General features: G+C 39.0%; 1 protein-coding gene across 6 annotated transcripts in view; it reads right to left on the bottom strand.

The window, feature by feature from the left end:
* LOC134312279 (nuclear factor 1 B-type) overlaps positions 1–13,081 on the bottom strand; it is a 145,331-nt gene that overhangs the window by 70,522 nt on the left and 61,728 nt on the right. For all 6 annotated transcript variants that reach the window (XM_062994109.1, XM_062994105.1, XM_062994108.1 and 3 more), the window contains exons 3-6: positions 8,001–8,054; positions 5,014–5,082; positions 2,813–2,930; positions 2,588–2,700 (exon numbers count right to left, since the gene is read on the bottom strand). In XM_062994109.1, the coding sequence (XP_062850179.1) occupies positions 2,588–2,700; positions 2,813–2,930; positions 5,014–5,082; positions 8,001–8,054 (354 nt within the window). The remainder of the gene's footprint in view (positions 1–2,587; positions 2,701–2,812; positions 2,931–5,013; positions 5,083–8,000; positions 8,055–13,081) is intronic.

The raw sequence follows: 13,081 nt of genomic DNA, 5'->3' as shown, positions 1-13,081 counted from the left end.
ATCACATACATATAACTGATGGCCCTGACGGTTCTCCTATGCTGGCCACCTGTCAGTCAACAAGGGTCAAGTTAAAACAGAAGCTTCTGCACCTGTCTGCCTCTCTCTTTCTTTTTTTTCTTTCTTCATTCTTGTTCTACACTCACAAACACACACCCAAACACTCTCACCCCCTCCCCCCTCACCCTTTGGCTCATGAATCATGTTTTACCCCAGAGGTCAAAGCCAGGCGTTGACCCCTTATATAGGCACTTAGGAGGTCAGATCAAGTTTAACTGTTGCCACACGCCTGACTGAAGTCAGCTCCACCTCCCAGCTCTGAACAATGAATCAATTAGCAAACCACACAATTTACCAGTGAGGAACTAGAGCACCCATAATAATAATAATAATAATCATTCTTTTTAATACTGAACAAAGACATATAAATATATATTTTTATATGTTTTCCTTAAGGCTTTGTTGTATCCATGTGCGATCAGATTTACACAGCTGTGAAGCAACACATGGCCACAAATTCCAAGCACTCAAGTATTCAAAGTATTCGTTCTTTGCACCTTCTGTTTTGGGTGTTTGTTGTTCAGCAGAGGAAAACATGTTGAAGTAATAGTCTGTGGTGAACACATATATGGTACAGATGCAGGAGATAGCAATCAATCTTGCAAACACTTCTTGAGCTGAGCACCGCAAAGCACAAACTTATGTGAAAAGAAGATTTTAAAAGAAGATTTAAGGCACCAAGGTTACGATATTGCCCATGGCGGACGTTGAGGGATTTGTTTTCGACGTGAGTGATGTGGGTAGTAGGGAGTTTACCAGGTTCAGTGAGGTAAGGAGGAAGGTGAAAAGACGGGTTTATCAACATAGCACTTAACTGTGATTCAGGGAAGTAAAAGAACACTGCTTCAAATCCCCACATAGCACAGAGACAGAATGGGCCAAACAGAGACAGACGGAAGCTGCCAAACGACACCACGGTTCCTTCAGGACCAGCCATGAGTTTACAGTCTTTAACAACTGAGAATCAGCATTTTTCAGTACTTAGTTAATTTTTTTTCTGAACGAATCGCACAGCATTGCTGCACACTGTATAAACCAAACTGAGAATCATTTTTAATTGCTCAGACATAAAATGCATTCCACTGAAGTGTTTTTAAAATTCTTCCTTTCACTACTTCCTTTTACTTCTTACTTTACCACAAGCTGAACATTACAGCACACATTTTTTTTTTTACCAAAGACATACAATTTAGAACAATATTGTTTTTTTCTTGTAGCTGCTCCCATATTTAGGCGCCATCAGAGTGGACCACAGTGGACCTTGTTCGTATACCTGATTTGGCAGTTTTTAAGCCAAATGCCCTTCCTAACGTGACCCTCCTATTTTTATCCAGGTTTGGGACCGGCACTGAGAGGGCACTGACAAGTGCACCTTACAATAGTAAGGCTGTTACAGCCACCCCTCATCCTCAGACATTAGCCAATGATGTCCATGCAGACGCCCAACTGGCCGATTCAAACCCTGGCATAGTGGGCTAGCGTACTTTACAGCTTTGCTCTTTTGCACAATATTATTTAATCCTGGCAAAGCTCTGTTATGGTGCTTTAATGATGAGACTGGTAATGATGCTTCTGTAGAAGCTGTATGCTAGTATATTTATATTATGTTTAATGTATTAGTAAGTTTAAGTAAAGTACTACCTACCCAATAAATGGCAAGGTATACCAACCATATCTAAGATATTACTGAATAGTAACCAGACATTATTTCAGTGGCCTTTAGCACTGTAATTTGGCCATCATGTTTAAGTAAAATATAAACAATAATATAAAAAAATATAATAATATAAAAAGTATACTTTATCATTTGTGTAAGTATATATATATTTTATAATTTGTATCTATTTTCTTCCTTAAAGTAATAATTAAAATGGTAGCTACTGCTAGTACTTCTCACCCATCACAGCTTAAATGCCCATCTTAATTCCCACCCATTCTCCTGAATTTTAGCCATGGATTTCCATATATGTGTTTTCCACCTGTTTTGTGTTATGCTAATTACCTTAATCATGTTCAACTGTTTCACTCCCTGTGTTTCCCTAGTTAAACCCTTTTTATGTTTTAGTTTGGTGCAAAGTATTAGAGTCACACAGTCCTGTTACCAAGCCTTTTGTAATTATACAGCCCAGTGTTCTGACCATAGCCTGCTTTATTTGCCTTGTCTAGAGAAACCTGTTTGTAGATCGCCTGACCACAGCCTTTAGCTTGACCATGATTTTGGATTCTGTGTTTAGATTTGTTTGCCTTAAACTTGCATATACTCAAATAAAAGCAGTCTTTGTAACAGTTGGTTTACACTAGTTTATATACTGTAGTACTAGTTTATACTTGTAATGTTTACAGCAAAATGTTAGCAAAACTTTTGTCACATTGAATATCCATGAGGAATGCTAACAGTGCTATAAAGGTACCAGCAATAGTCATCATATTATCAGAAAAGAAAATATTTATAATAATACCATGTTAATATTGACAGACCATCTAGTTTTGCAGTGTGTTTTGAATTGTTCAGAAACAGTTTTCTCACCTTGGTCTCTCTCGTGCCAGGGTCGGCTGACCGGTGAGCTGGGTGAAGAGTAGAAGTCTGGACCTGTGGGACTTGTCTCCATGCTGTCCTCTTGAACCGTCTTGGACCGTTTGCTGAACAACACAGAATAGCCAAATATTAATTAGTACACAAGTGGTATTTATTCAAACATCTAATAATGAAAACATACATGTGTATTGTTATACAAAAATAAAGTGTGCTTACCCAACAGGAGGGGAGGAGAGGGAGCGGTGTAAGCTCACTGAGTTGAGTTCATGGTAATACGGCTGACTGGGCAGGTCCGCCATCGTAAAATTCACGGCTGCCCCCTGTGTGATAGGAGCTGGAGAAAGAAAGAACAAAAGAGAAGAACATAAAAATTAAATGTATTAAGTCAGAATTTATATAGCTGAACCTAAATATAAACAAGACAGTTACTTATTCTCTGATCAAAGTGGTACAAATTGTAAGCTTGTCATGGCTGTGTTGTTTTAGCTGACAGCTATTTATTGTGCAAATAATTATGATGAATTGGATGATTGTCTTTTCTGTTGACTTTATGCTATTTAAAATGTTCTATAGATTATACAACACTGCAATCATTCTTACACACACTGATGAACAGCTGTTAACATAGAAGTTGCATAAAAACATAAAAATAATAATTTTAGAGCAGTGGTTCCCCTCAGCAACGCTAGTAATAAATTTAAGATACAGAATGCATGTTACTTGTAAAAATAATTTTGTTTTGTTCATCAAGAAGTTGCTTTAAAATACATTCCAGTGGAGTTTAAAAGCAAAACTACAATACAATGTCAGAGTGTGAGGGGGGCTTGAAAATGTTCTTATCTAGAGAAGAGGGGAGCTACAGAAAGTTTGGAAACCACCGTTTTAATATAATTCTCAGTTGCAAATATTCTATATTCAAAGACCTTGATTATGAATGTAAACATAATACCATCCATTAAATTGTTCCTTCTATCAACATCTCTCTTATTATTCATCCGGTAACTGCTTAACCACTGAGCAATGCTGACCTGATATTACACAGTCACGTAGCATAGCCCTGTGGCTATCTCAGTACAGGCTGGCACCACACCCCAATCCCAGGAGCTAAGACTACTATCTAAGTATTTACACTTTAACTCAGCCCATGGATGACTGAGCTATAACCAGTGGTGTGAACACTGTGAACAATAGCAATACCAAATTTACCAAGCTCTGATTCTGGTCATTACTTAATAATGATGAGCAGTTTGCATGATGCTGTTCATATTTAAGACTTTACATCAAACTATCCAGTATGCAATCAGAGATCTATAGTCATCTATCATTTGCCATTTGAGAAACTGGAAGGACGGTTAAGATTCTGATGGTGTTATGGGATGGATGCATCCCAGTCTGAGTACATGCCAAACTAAATCAAGATTGGGTTCTTTTAAATACCATTTAGTGCATGGTATGAGGATAATAATAATAATAATAATAATAATAATAATAATAATCACTGCAAATGCTAAACTTATTAGTTTAATACCTACATTTAGAAGTACTGGGAACATCTGATCTGAACATTTTCTGATCAATTAGTTTGTATTAAGTACAAACTCTTGATTGATAGTCACATTAACATCATTTTGCTGTAATAAACCAACTTTGCCTCAAGTGTTTATTGTTTATTCCATATTATATCAAATTGGTTCTAATTATACGTAAACTATGCTAAAAAAAAAGTCATGACTTGAGTGTGGTCCTTGAGTTTTGTACTTTGAGTCTATACAATGAGTATAGACTCAAAGTAAGGACAGATTTGCTGTTTTGTGTGATTTTTTTGGTGCTGAAAGGCTGAAGGTTGGAAGTCCAGGATTTCTGCAGCACCTCAAAGAACTCAGCACTTCAAAGAGTGTTTGAGATCCATGCTGACGGAGGAGCAGTTGCAGTGATAAGCATGTTGGTGTGTTTTAAGAGAAGCGTCTGTATGACACGTAAAAGAAGAAGGTGTAACATGTATCAGTTACAGTGTCACCGAGTGCATGACGCTCCCCCAGTGTTTGTTTGTGTGTGTGTGTGTGTGTGTGTGTGTGTGTGTATGTGTGTGTGTGAGTGGAGAGGGCGTCCTCATGACCCCTCGGCGGTGCATGCAAATCCTGCTTGAGGGAGGCATTGTCCTCCTCCAGTACACAGAGAGAGATTCCTGTTGAAACATCTGTCATCGTCTTTGATGAAGGCAGGCATGCCAATGCGCGCACACACACACACTCACACATGCACACACACTAAACTTATATGACCTGTCATACTGGATTTTCCACACATATTATGGGCAAGTCCCTCCAAGGCTAAACATAATGATAAGCACAGTTACTGTGCCTGTATGGGTACATGTGTGTGTGGGAATGTAACTGTGTGTGGAATCGTCCACTTACTTCTGGATACTCTCACCAGCTCGGAAACACTGAACACGCCTGATTTGACAAAACTGTCTTCCAAGTAAACTGTGGACAGAGAAACAGACACATTTTAGAAAGTTATGGTAAACAAACACTAATTTATAACAGTTTATAACATTGTGTTGCTTAAGCATTCCAGAAGACTGAACACCATCCATTCTTCCAAACGATTTCTTCAATTGGTGCAGAAATAAACGCTAAAAACAGTAATAATCAGCTTAGCTATAAAGGCATTGCAGTTTTCATGCCCAAGAATTAGTGGCTAAACCTGAACCAGAAGCAGCAATAGCACAGACACAGTTTTTTTTTCTTAGCTGTAAAAGATGAAAACACGCTCTTGTGACACGTGTGATAAAAAACTAATCACGCACTACTAGATATCATTCTTTGCACACATCATCCAAGAATAAAAATTGGGGAATAAAAACTGGAAAGTAAAAGAAATACTAGGTCAGTTTAGGGGAGCAGCAGGATCAAATTGTGTGGAACAACCACATGATTTAGGGAAATTGGTAACACATGCTGTATGGCGATGACTACAACATTTCTTCTGCATGCCCACACCCCGATGACAGCATACGCCCAGCAACATTAACTGTGATCGTCATTCATAAAGGGCCATTTTTATGTTGCTTTTAGGATTACAGGCAGTCTGACTTGAGTGTGAGTGTGTGTGAATGTGTATGATCAGGATAAAGAGGTGGTAAAGCAGACAATGAATGAATAAATGAATTAACTAATAAATGAATAGCTGACTTTAAGGGTGGGGTCATTACAGCTTACAGCAACTGGTATTATACACTAGTAAGACTGTGTATAATTGGATTCTGTAAATGCTGTATATACACCGATAAGGCATAACATTATGACCACTTTCCTAATATTGTGTTGGTCCCCCTTTAGCTGCAAAACAGCCCTGCAACTGTGATGCACTGTGTATTCTGACACCTTTCTATCAGAACCAGCATTAACTTCTTCAGCAGTTGAAGCTACAGTAGCTCGTCTGTTGGATCGGACCACACGGGCCAGCCTTCGTTCCCCACATGCAGGCCACCCAAGACCCTGTCGTTGATTTACCACTGTTCCTTTCTTGGACCACTTTTGATAGATACTGACCACTGAAGACCGGGAACACCCCACAAGAGCTGCAGTTTTGGAGATCCTCTGACCCAGTCGTCTATCCATCACAATTTGGCCCTTGTCATTTTTCCCGCTTCTAACACATCAACTTTGAGGATAAAATGTTCTCTTGCTGCCTAATATATCCCACCAACTAACATGTGCCTTGGTGAAGAGATAATCAGTGTTATTCACTTCACATAATGTTATGCCTCGTCGTGTATGCTATGCAAAGGCAAACTGTTATCTAATTGGATAACACAGTGTTTATCAGAATTATTAGAATAATAACCAGCATGACAATTAATTAATAAACCAGACAGTAATACTGATTGTTTTCTCACTAGATGGTGTGTCTGATTCTGTTAACCTAATAATGATATATGCTAAGACAAATTGCCGTCAGGTTTGATAATTAAACTATATTAAATAAATGATATATTTTATGTGTTATTCCCACGCTATTACATGTATTGTAATAAAATTATTATTGACCTAAGTTGACAATAAAGTTTTTATCTATTTATTTATTGTAAGCAGCAATCAGCTACAGAGGATCCTTATGAACCGTATTTACAGAATCACATTGAATAATTAATCCTGTAACGGTGTTTGTTTTGTAGGTGAAGTCTATGTGCTTAATAGTGTCTACATGCTATTAAAATTATTTGTTTAACTAATAAAACAGGCCACAATGAAACAAGAATTTTCCTGGTGATGATTTAAAATCTCAGAAAGTTCCAGATTCAAAGTTATTATATACAACGATCAGCCATAACATTAAAACCACCTCCTTGTTTCTACATTCACTGTCCATTTTATCAGCTCCACTTACCATATAGAATCACTTTGTAGCTCTACAATTACTGACTGTAGTCCATCTGTTTTTCTGTATACTTTGTTAGCCCCCTTTCATGCTGTTCTTCAGTGGTCAGGACCCCCACAGGACCACTACAGAGCGAGTATTATTTAGGTGTTGGATCATTCTCAGCACTGCAGTGACACTGACATGGTGGTGGTGTGTTAGTGTGTGTTGTGCTGGTATGAGTGGATTAGACCCAGCAGAGCTGCTGGAGTTTTTAAATACCGTGTCCACTCACTGTCCACTCTATTAGACACTCCTACCTAGCTGGTCCACCTTGTAGATGTAAAGTCAGAGACGATCGCCCATCTATTGCTGCTGTTTGAGTTGGTCATCTTCTAGACCCTCATCAGTGGTCACAGTTCCTTGCCCACGGGGTGCTGTTGGCTGGATATTTTTGGTTGGTGGACTATTCTCAGTCCAGCAGTGACAGTGAGGTGTTTAAAAACTCCAGCAGTGCTGCTGTGTCTTATCCACTCATACCAGCACAACACACACTAACATACCACCACCATGTCAGTGTCACTGCAGTGCTGAAAATGATCCACCACCCAAATAATACCTGCTCTGTGGTGGTCTCGTGGGGGTCCTGATCATTAAAGAACAGGGTGAAAGCAGGCTAAAAAAGTATGCAGAAAAGCTGATAAAATGGACAGTGAGTGTAGAAACAAGGAGGTGGTTTTAATGTTATGGTTGATCTGTGTAAATTTTTACAAATACCCAAGTCCGTATGTTAACCACACTGATATAAATATGTCAACAAGTAAGCTAATTGGTTTGAATCTGAAAAGAACGACCTCAACCCCTGTAAATCCCATTAACAGTGCCTCCCGGGCGGCTCTTCTAAGAGTCTCCTGTTCCCACAGGCTGGGAAATTACATGGAATTTGTCAGCACTGGGCCTTTTGTGTTTAGGGTACTCGGACTGACGTACTGTGGTCAAGAAAAAAAAACCTGTATATGTATATGTGTGTGTGACCTACCTGGAGGGTTCTTGCCAGGCTCATTGTTACTGGGACTTCCTGACTGCTGCGAGTCTGTAAACAAAAATAAAGAACATGGATTAGAACACAAAACACAAGCAGAGTGAATTTCAAGTGCAGTGACGGCGCTGATTACATTAGCAACATTTATCATCCACTTCCATTCCCTTCAAGCTTTATTTGTATAGCTCTTGTTGCTTTTTAGAGCTTTTTATTTGTTTCTCTGACAAGGGGAAATTACTAAAATCCATGATCACAATCAACTAAGTCAGGCTGTGTAGAAGCTGGCAGGCACTCAGAGTTTGTAATATAAAGCCAATTTGTATCAAGGCAAAGCAGCCAGCATGACAGCAATTCAAGAAATCGTTAGTCAGCTGCTGTTTTAACTGTAAACATTTTAATTAAGAGTAACAAAGGAACATGCAAATCTTATTTTTGTGATGTCAGTTATAGTACAGTTCCCACCTAACCAATCCCCCACCCCCTCCACGCTCCCGCCCATCCTCGCTGGGAAAGAGACTGCAGGAGCTCAGTCCTGACAGGCCAAGCCAGATGTGTGCAGAAACATGTTTTTTTCTGAATAGGGAAATGAGAAAGACAAAAATGTGCACTGTGAGAAAGAAGTAAGTAGTGTCTTTCTGAGCCACATCACGCATGCAAAATTATTAGCCCTCATATGTGCACTAAGGGGGTCCTAAGCTTGACCATACATCAGATATCCCAGACGTAGTACAGAGCTTTTGGAGGAGGAGGAGGACGGGAAAAATGAAAAGTATCCAGCGTGACATTGGTGTGTGTGCTTTCAATTTACTTAATCCTGACTGATAACGTTACCTTACATGACCTTCAGGAGGCAGGTGCCCGCCTCTTTAAGTACCACTGAACACCAGGCATGCGTTTAATGTGGGAAAATCTTTTTAACTAGTAGTTTAAAGTTTTGATGTCACTCTGATGTAGCGAAAGCTAATTTAAAATCTTATTTGGTGTCAGAATCCAAGCCAGAAGAAGATTAACACATTGTGTTTAGAGCAAAGTTTAGACTGGCAGGAGCTCCACACTTCTACAACAATGCCTTCTGCCAAAAGCAAGTCTGCTACTCTTGTGATTTACACACACTCGAACACATACATGAAGCAAGGCCCATGATGTTTAAGGGGCCACAGGAGTATATCAACATGCTGAGTATGAACAAAAAGCAAAGTTTTACTTTATAAGTCTGGCTAAAAACAGCAGTGAAAAAGAATGAAGAAAAACAAAAGGGAGAACAAGAAAAAAATAGTCTTAGTAAATCGAGAGTGAATATTTATTGATCCATAAAAAAATTGTGTATCAATCTGATGGTTAAATACTAGTGAAACTTGATAAATGTCAGTGTGCGCTATTATTTAACCCCCTTCTTCAGTACTTGATGGAATATCCTTTTTACCTTGAAAACTTCTAATAAGCAATTTTGTTAAGTGTTAACATGCCTCTAAAACCCTCTTTTGTTGAATCTTCACCTATGCTTCTCGGTGCAAAAACTTCCAGCTCATTGATGTTTGATGGCTTTAGTGTAGCAACTGTTTTCTTTAATGTTGTTATTTTGTTCCCAATGGTTTAATCATGTTGTAACCCAACTTTAGGTCATACAGACTAGCAGTAGGTTTTAAGGTCAGTTTATTATGTTGGGGTTGTCACATCAGATGCCTAGTCATACTGCTTAACTGTCCCATGAAATCTAGAACCAAAAACAATGTGTTGTTTATTTAATTATTTATTTAAAACACATAAAACACTCTTTGGCTCATGTGCCTAAAGTGCCTTCTCAGTGGGGGAAACAGTTCAGAGTCTTGACTATAATTTTCTCTATATTTTGTTTAGCAAATGAGAAAATATGTTGTGTTATTAGCAATATTATACTGCTAACAGCATGCAGTGTTTTCTGATATCTCATAATCTTCTAATAGATTGGATAGTAAACACTGAGGACCTTAAGATGTTACACTTAGCAAATTGTATTTAGGGAAATAGTACTTACTACGTCTCACTTTTTAAAATGGAGATTAATGTAATTGCAGTCATCCACCCTAGAGAAGTTAACCTTTTAAAATCCCTTTATTGGGGAGAACTGTGACATGGTAGTTATAACAAAGTATTCAGTTACTTTAATACTACATTATTATTTTTGTTAATTTACTGTAATATTCAACTGACAAAGACTCAATTTAGTTTCTTTGGGAATTTTTCCAAATACATCTGTATACATCCTGTATATAGAATGCATATTCATATAACATGTCTGAATACTTTCCAAATCCATTCTGTGTATAATATATGTTTATATAGAAGAAGCATTTCAAGAGAAATAAGGTATAGTGAAGATAAAATGTGATAGAACTGTCAATAAAACAATAGTAGTAATGTCAAAGGTTAGCACAAATCTAAATATAACCTAATTTTAAAATGTCAGAACTGAAAATAGGTATTTTGTCTCGACTCAAAATTAATATTTGCTGGAATGCATATTTCCTAAAAACCTTATACATTCTGAATTGTTACTGATGTAGCATGTTAACGAATACATTATATGCCTTTACAACAAGCTGAAGTATTAACCCTACTGCTTAACATGGCACTCTTAACCAGATTAAATTCTAAATTTGGTTATATTTATCATTTGAAAAATCAACCAATCATAATTAATGTGAGCTCCTAAAGAGCAGCCTTACTGTGATTTATACGTTTAAAAAAGCAATGCATATATGTTATAATTTATAATGTCCAGAACGTTGAACAAACTAAAAATCATTTTAACTCTAGTGGTACCCAACAGTTCCAGCCTGATAGGCGTATTGAGTACCACCAGGGCCTCTGACTGGGACTGGTGCAGCCTGGCAATGTGACAGTGCCAGTTCCTATGCCAACTACCCCTCCCCACTGATCAGCCTTCTCATATGCCCTATACCCCATCCATCAGTCTGGCTAAAGACACCTCCTACTGCTTTAAAAAACAGAGAGCTGGGAACGCAAAGGGAGAGGACAGAAAGGAAAATGGGCTAGCCTGCATCTATAGGTGCAATCTAGCATGCAAGTGTTTACTGTGATTAAAGCTAAAACAATAGAGCAGCTGGCTCTGGCTATTAGACATCTATGGTCATTTTTCATTACAGCCATATACACACACCGATACTATAGACACAGACCCCACAGCTGTCAACGTACATGTACAATAACATTATACAAAGACATCACACCAATAGCCATTGAATCAAAAATACCAGTGTTGAATTCCAAAATAAATATTGCATGATTTCACAATTACACAAAGCGCTGCAGAATTTCACATGACATGCTCATAATTACTGTGCACGTACGTATGTGCATTTCTGTGCAGAATATGATACATGTGCTTCACAGTGGAGCATTTGAGGAACAGACGGATGGTTCATTTTAAAAATAAACGGCTCTAAGCCAGGAACATAAACAGTTTGGCTTGGGAGGTGCTGAGAATGTGTGTGTGTGTGTGTGTGTCCAAGAACAGTTCTCGGAGCCTAATGAACATGATACTTGTTTAAACAAACTAAGGAAACTACGCAAAGAATGAAAGAAAGAAGAGGTCTCATTTCAGTTATATATACTTCTGTTCTTTTTATTTCTTTATGTTTGTCTATCCAAACCAGGGTTGCGTTTAGTCCATTGAGCCACCCAGAAACACTGGAGCACACCCAAGACAGGGTGAAGATCCACTGCAGGGTGAGACACTTATACATTCACACCAAGGGACAATGTAGTGTAGCCAGTTTAACTTCTGCATGTTTTTGGAAGATGGGAGGGAATCGGAGCTCAAACAAATCTGTTAGTTTGTTTTTTAGGATTTTAACGTCATGTTTTACACTTTGGATACATTCATGACAGGAATGGTAGTTACAGGTTACACATGATTCATGAGTTCATGTCTTTGGACTGTGGGAGGAAACCAACTCAGACACGGGAAGAAAGATGCAGACTCCAGACAGAAAGGACTCGGACCGCTACACCTGGGAATCAAACCCAGGAGCTTCTTGCTTTGAGGCGACAGTCCTACCCATTGAGCCACCGTGCCACCCGAGCCCACACAGACATCAGAAAAAGATGCCAAACCCACTTACAGTGGGTGATCAGAAGCCCAGAACCTTAGCAACCCTGTTGATTTGCGACACCCAGTCTACCAGCTGCCCCACTGTGCTGGTCCACCTCTGTTCACTTCAACAGTTTATTTGTTTATTGGTATTTGAACGTCATGTTTTACACACTGTTGGTTACATTCATGACAGAAACGGTTGTTACTCGTAACACAAGATTCATAAGTTAACAAGCTTAATGTCAAACACCGTCATGGACAATTTTGTATCTCCAATTCACCTCACTTGAATGTCTTTGGACTGTGGTAGGAAACCCGAGCTCCCGAAGGAAACCCACACAGACCCTTGGAGAACATGCAAACTCCACATAGAAAGGACACGGACCCCAACCTGGGGATCAAACCCTGGGCCTTCTTGCTGTGAGGTGACAGTGCTACACATTGAGCCACCATGCCGCCCCCACTTCGACAGAGACTGTGACTGTGTCTATCTAAGACTGTGATAGACATTTTGGTCAATTGTATTCATCAAGTACAGCAAAGCAGTAGCAAGTTGGTTCTGATGTTCCACTCAGAAAGGATGTTCACTTCTTTAACACTCGTCATGTAATAATACACTGATTATAACTTTTCAATTCCACAGCAAAACAAATTTCTCTAGCAATGTGGAAACACACCTCCCACTGTACCCCAACCAATTCCACCCTCACACTTACACTCCTAAACCTGGCATAGTCCCCGCACAACCCAGCCGCCGGTCTCTGCCTTGTGTTTTGTACAGAGCTATAGCAAGTTTTCTTCAGCGGCAACAGACTGGACTGTATCTCACACACATACTCACACACACACACATTGAACAACGCATGCATACCGTCGACATTTCAGGAGGAGGCGTCTGGCAGCCATTTTAGAGAGTGAGCAGGGCTGCACTTGCCAAAGAGACCGGCCAGGCCTTAGCCAAGAATTTTCTCTTGACTCGTTT

The sequence above is a fragment of the Trichomycterus rosablanca genome, chromosome 4 (genome assembly GCF_030014385.1).
Source record: "Trichomycterus rosablanca isolate fTriRos1 chromosome 4, fTriRos1.hap1, whole genome shotgun sequence".
In the NCBI taxonomy this organism is placed as follows: Eukaryota; Metazoa; Chordata; class Actinopteri; order Siluriformes; family Trichomycteridae; genus Trichomycterus; species Trichomycterus rosablanca.
This window is presented reverse-complemented; position numbering and strand designations above follow the sequence as displayed.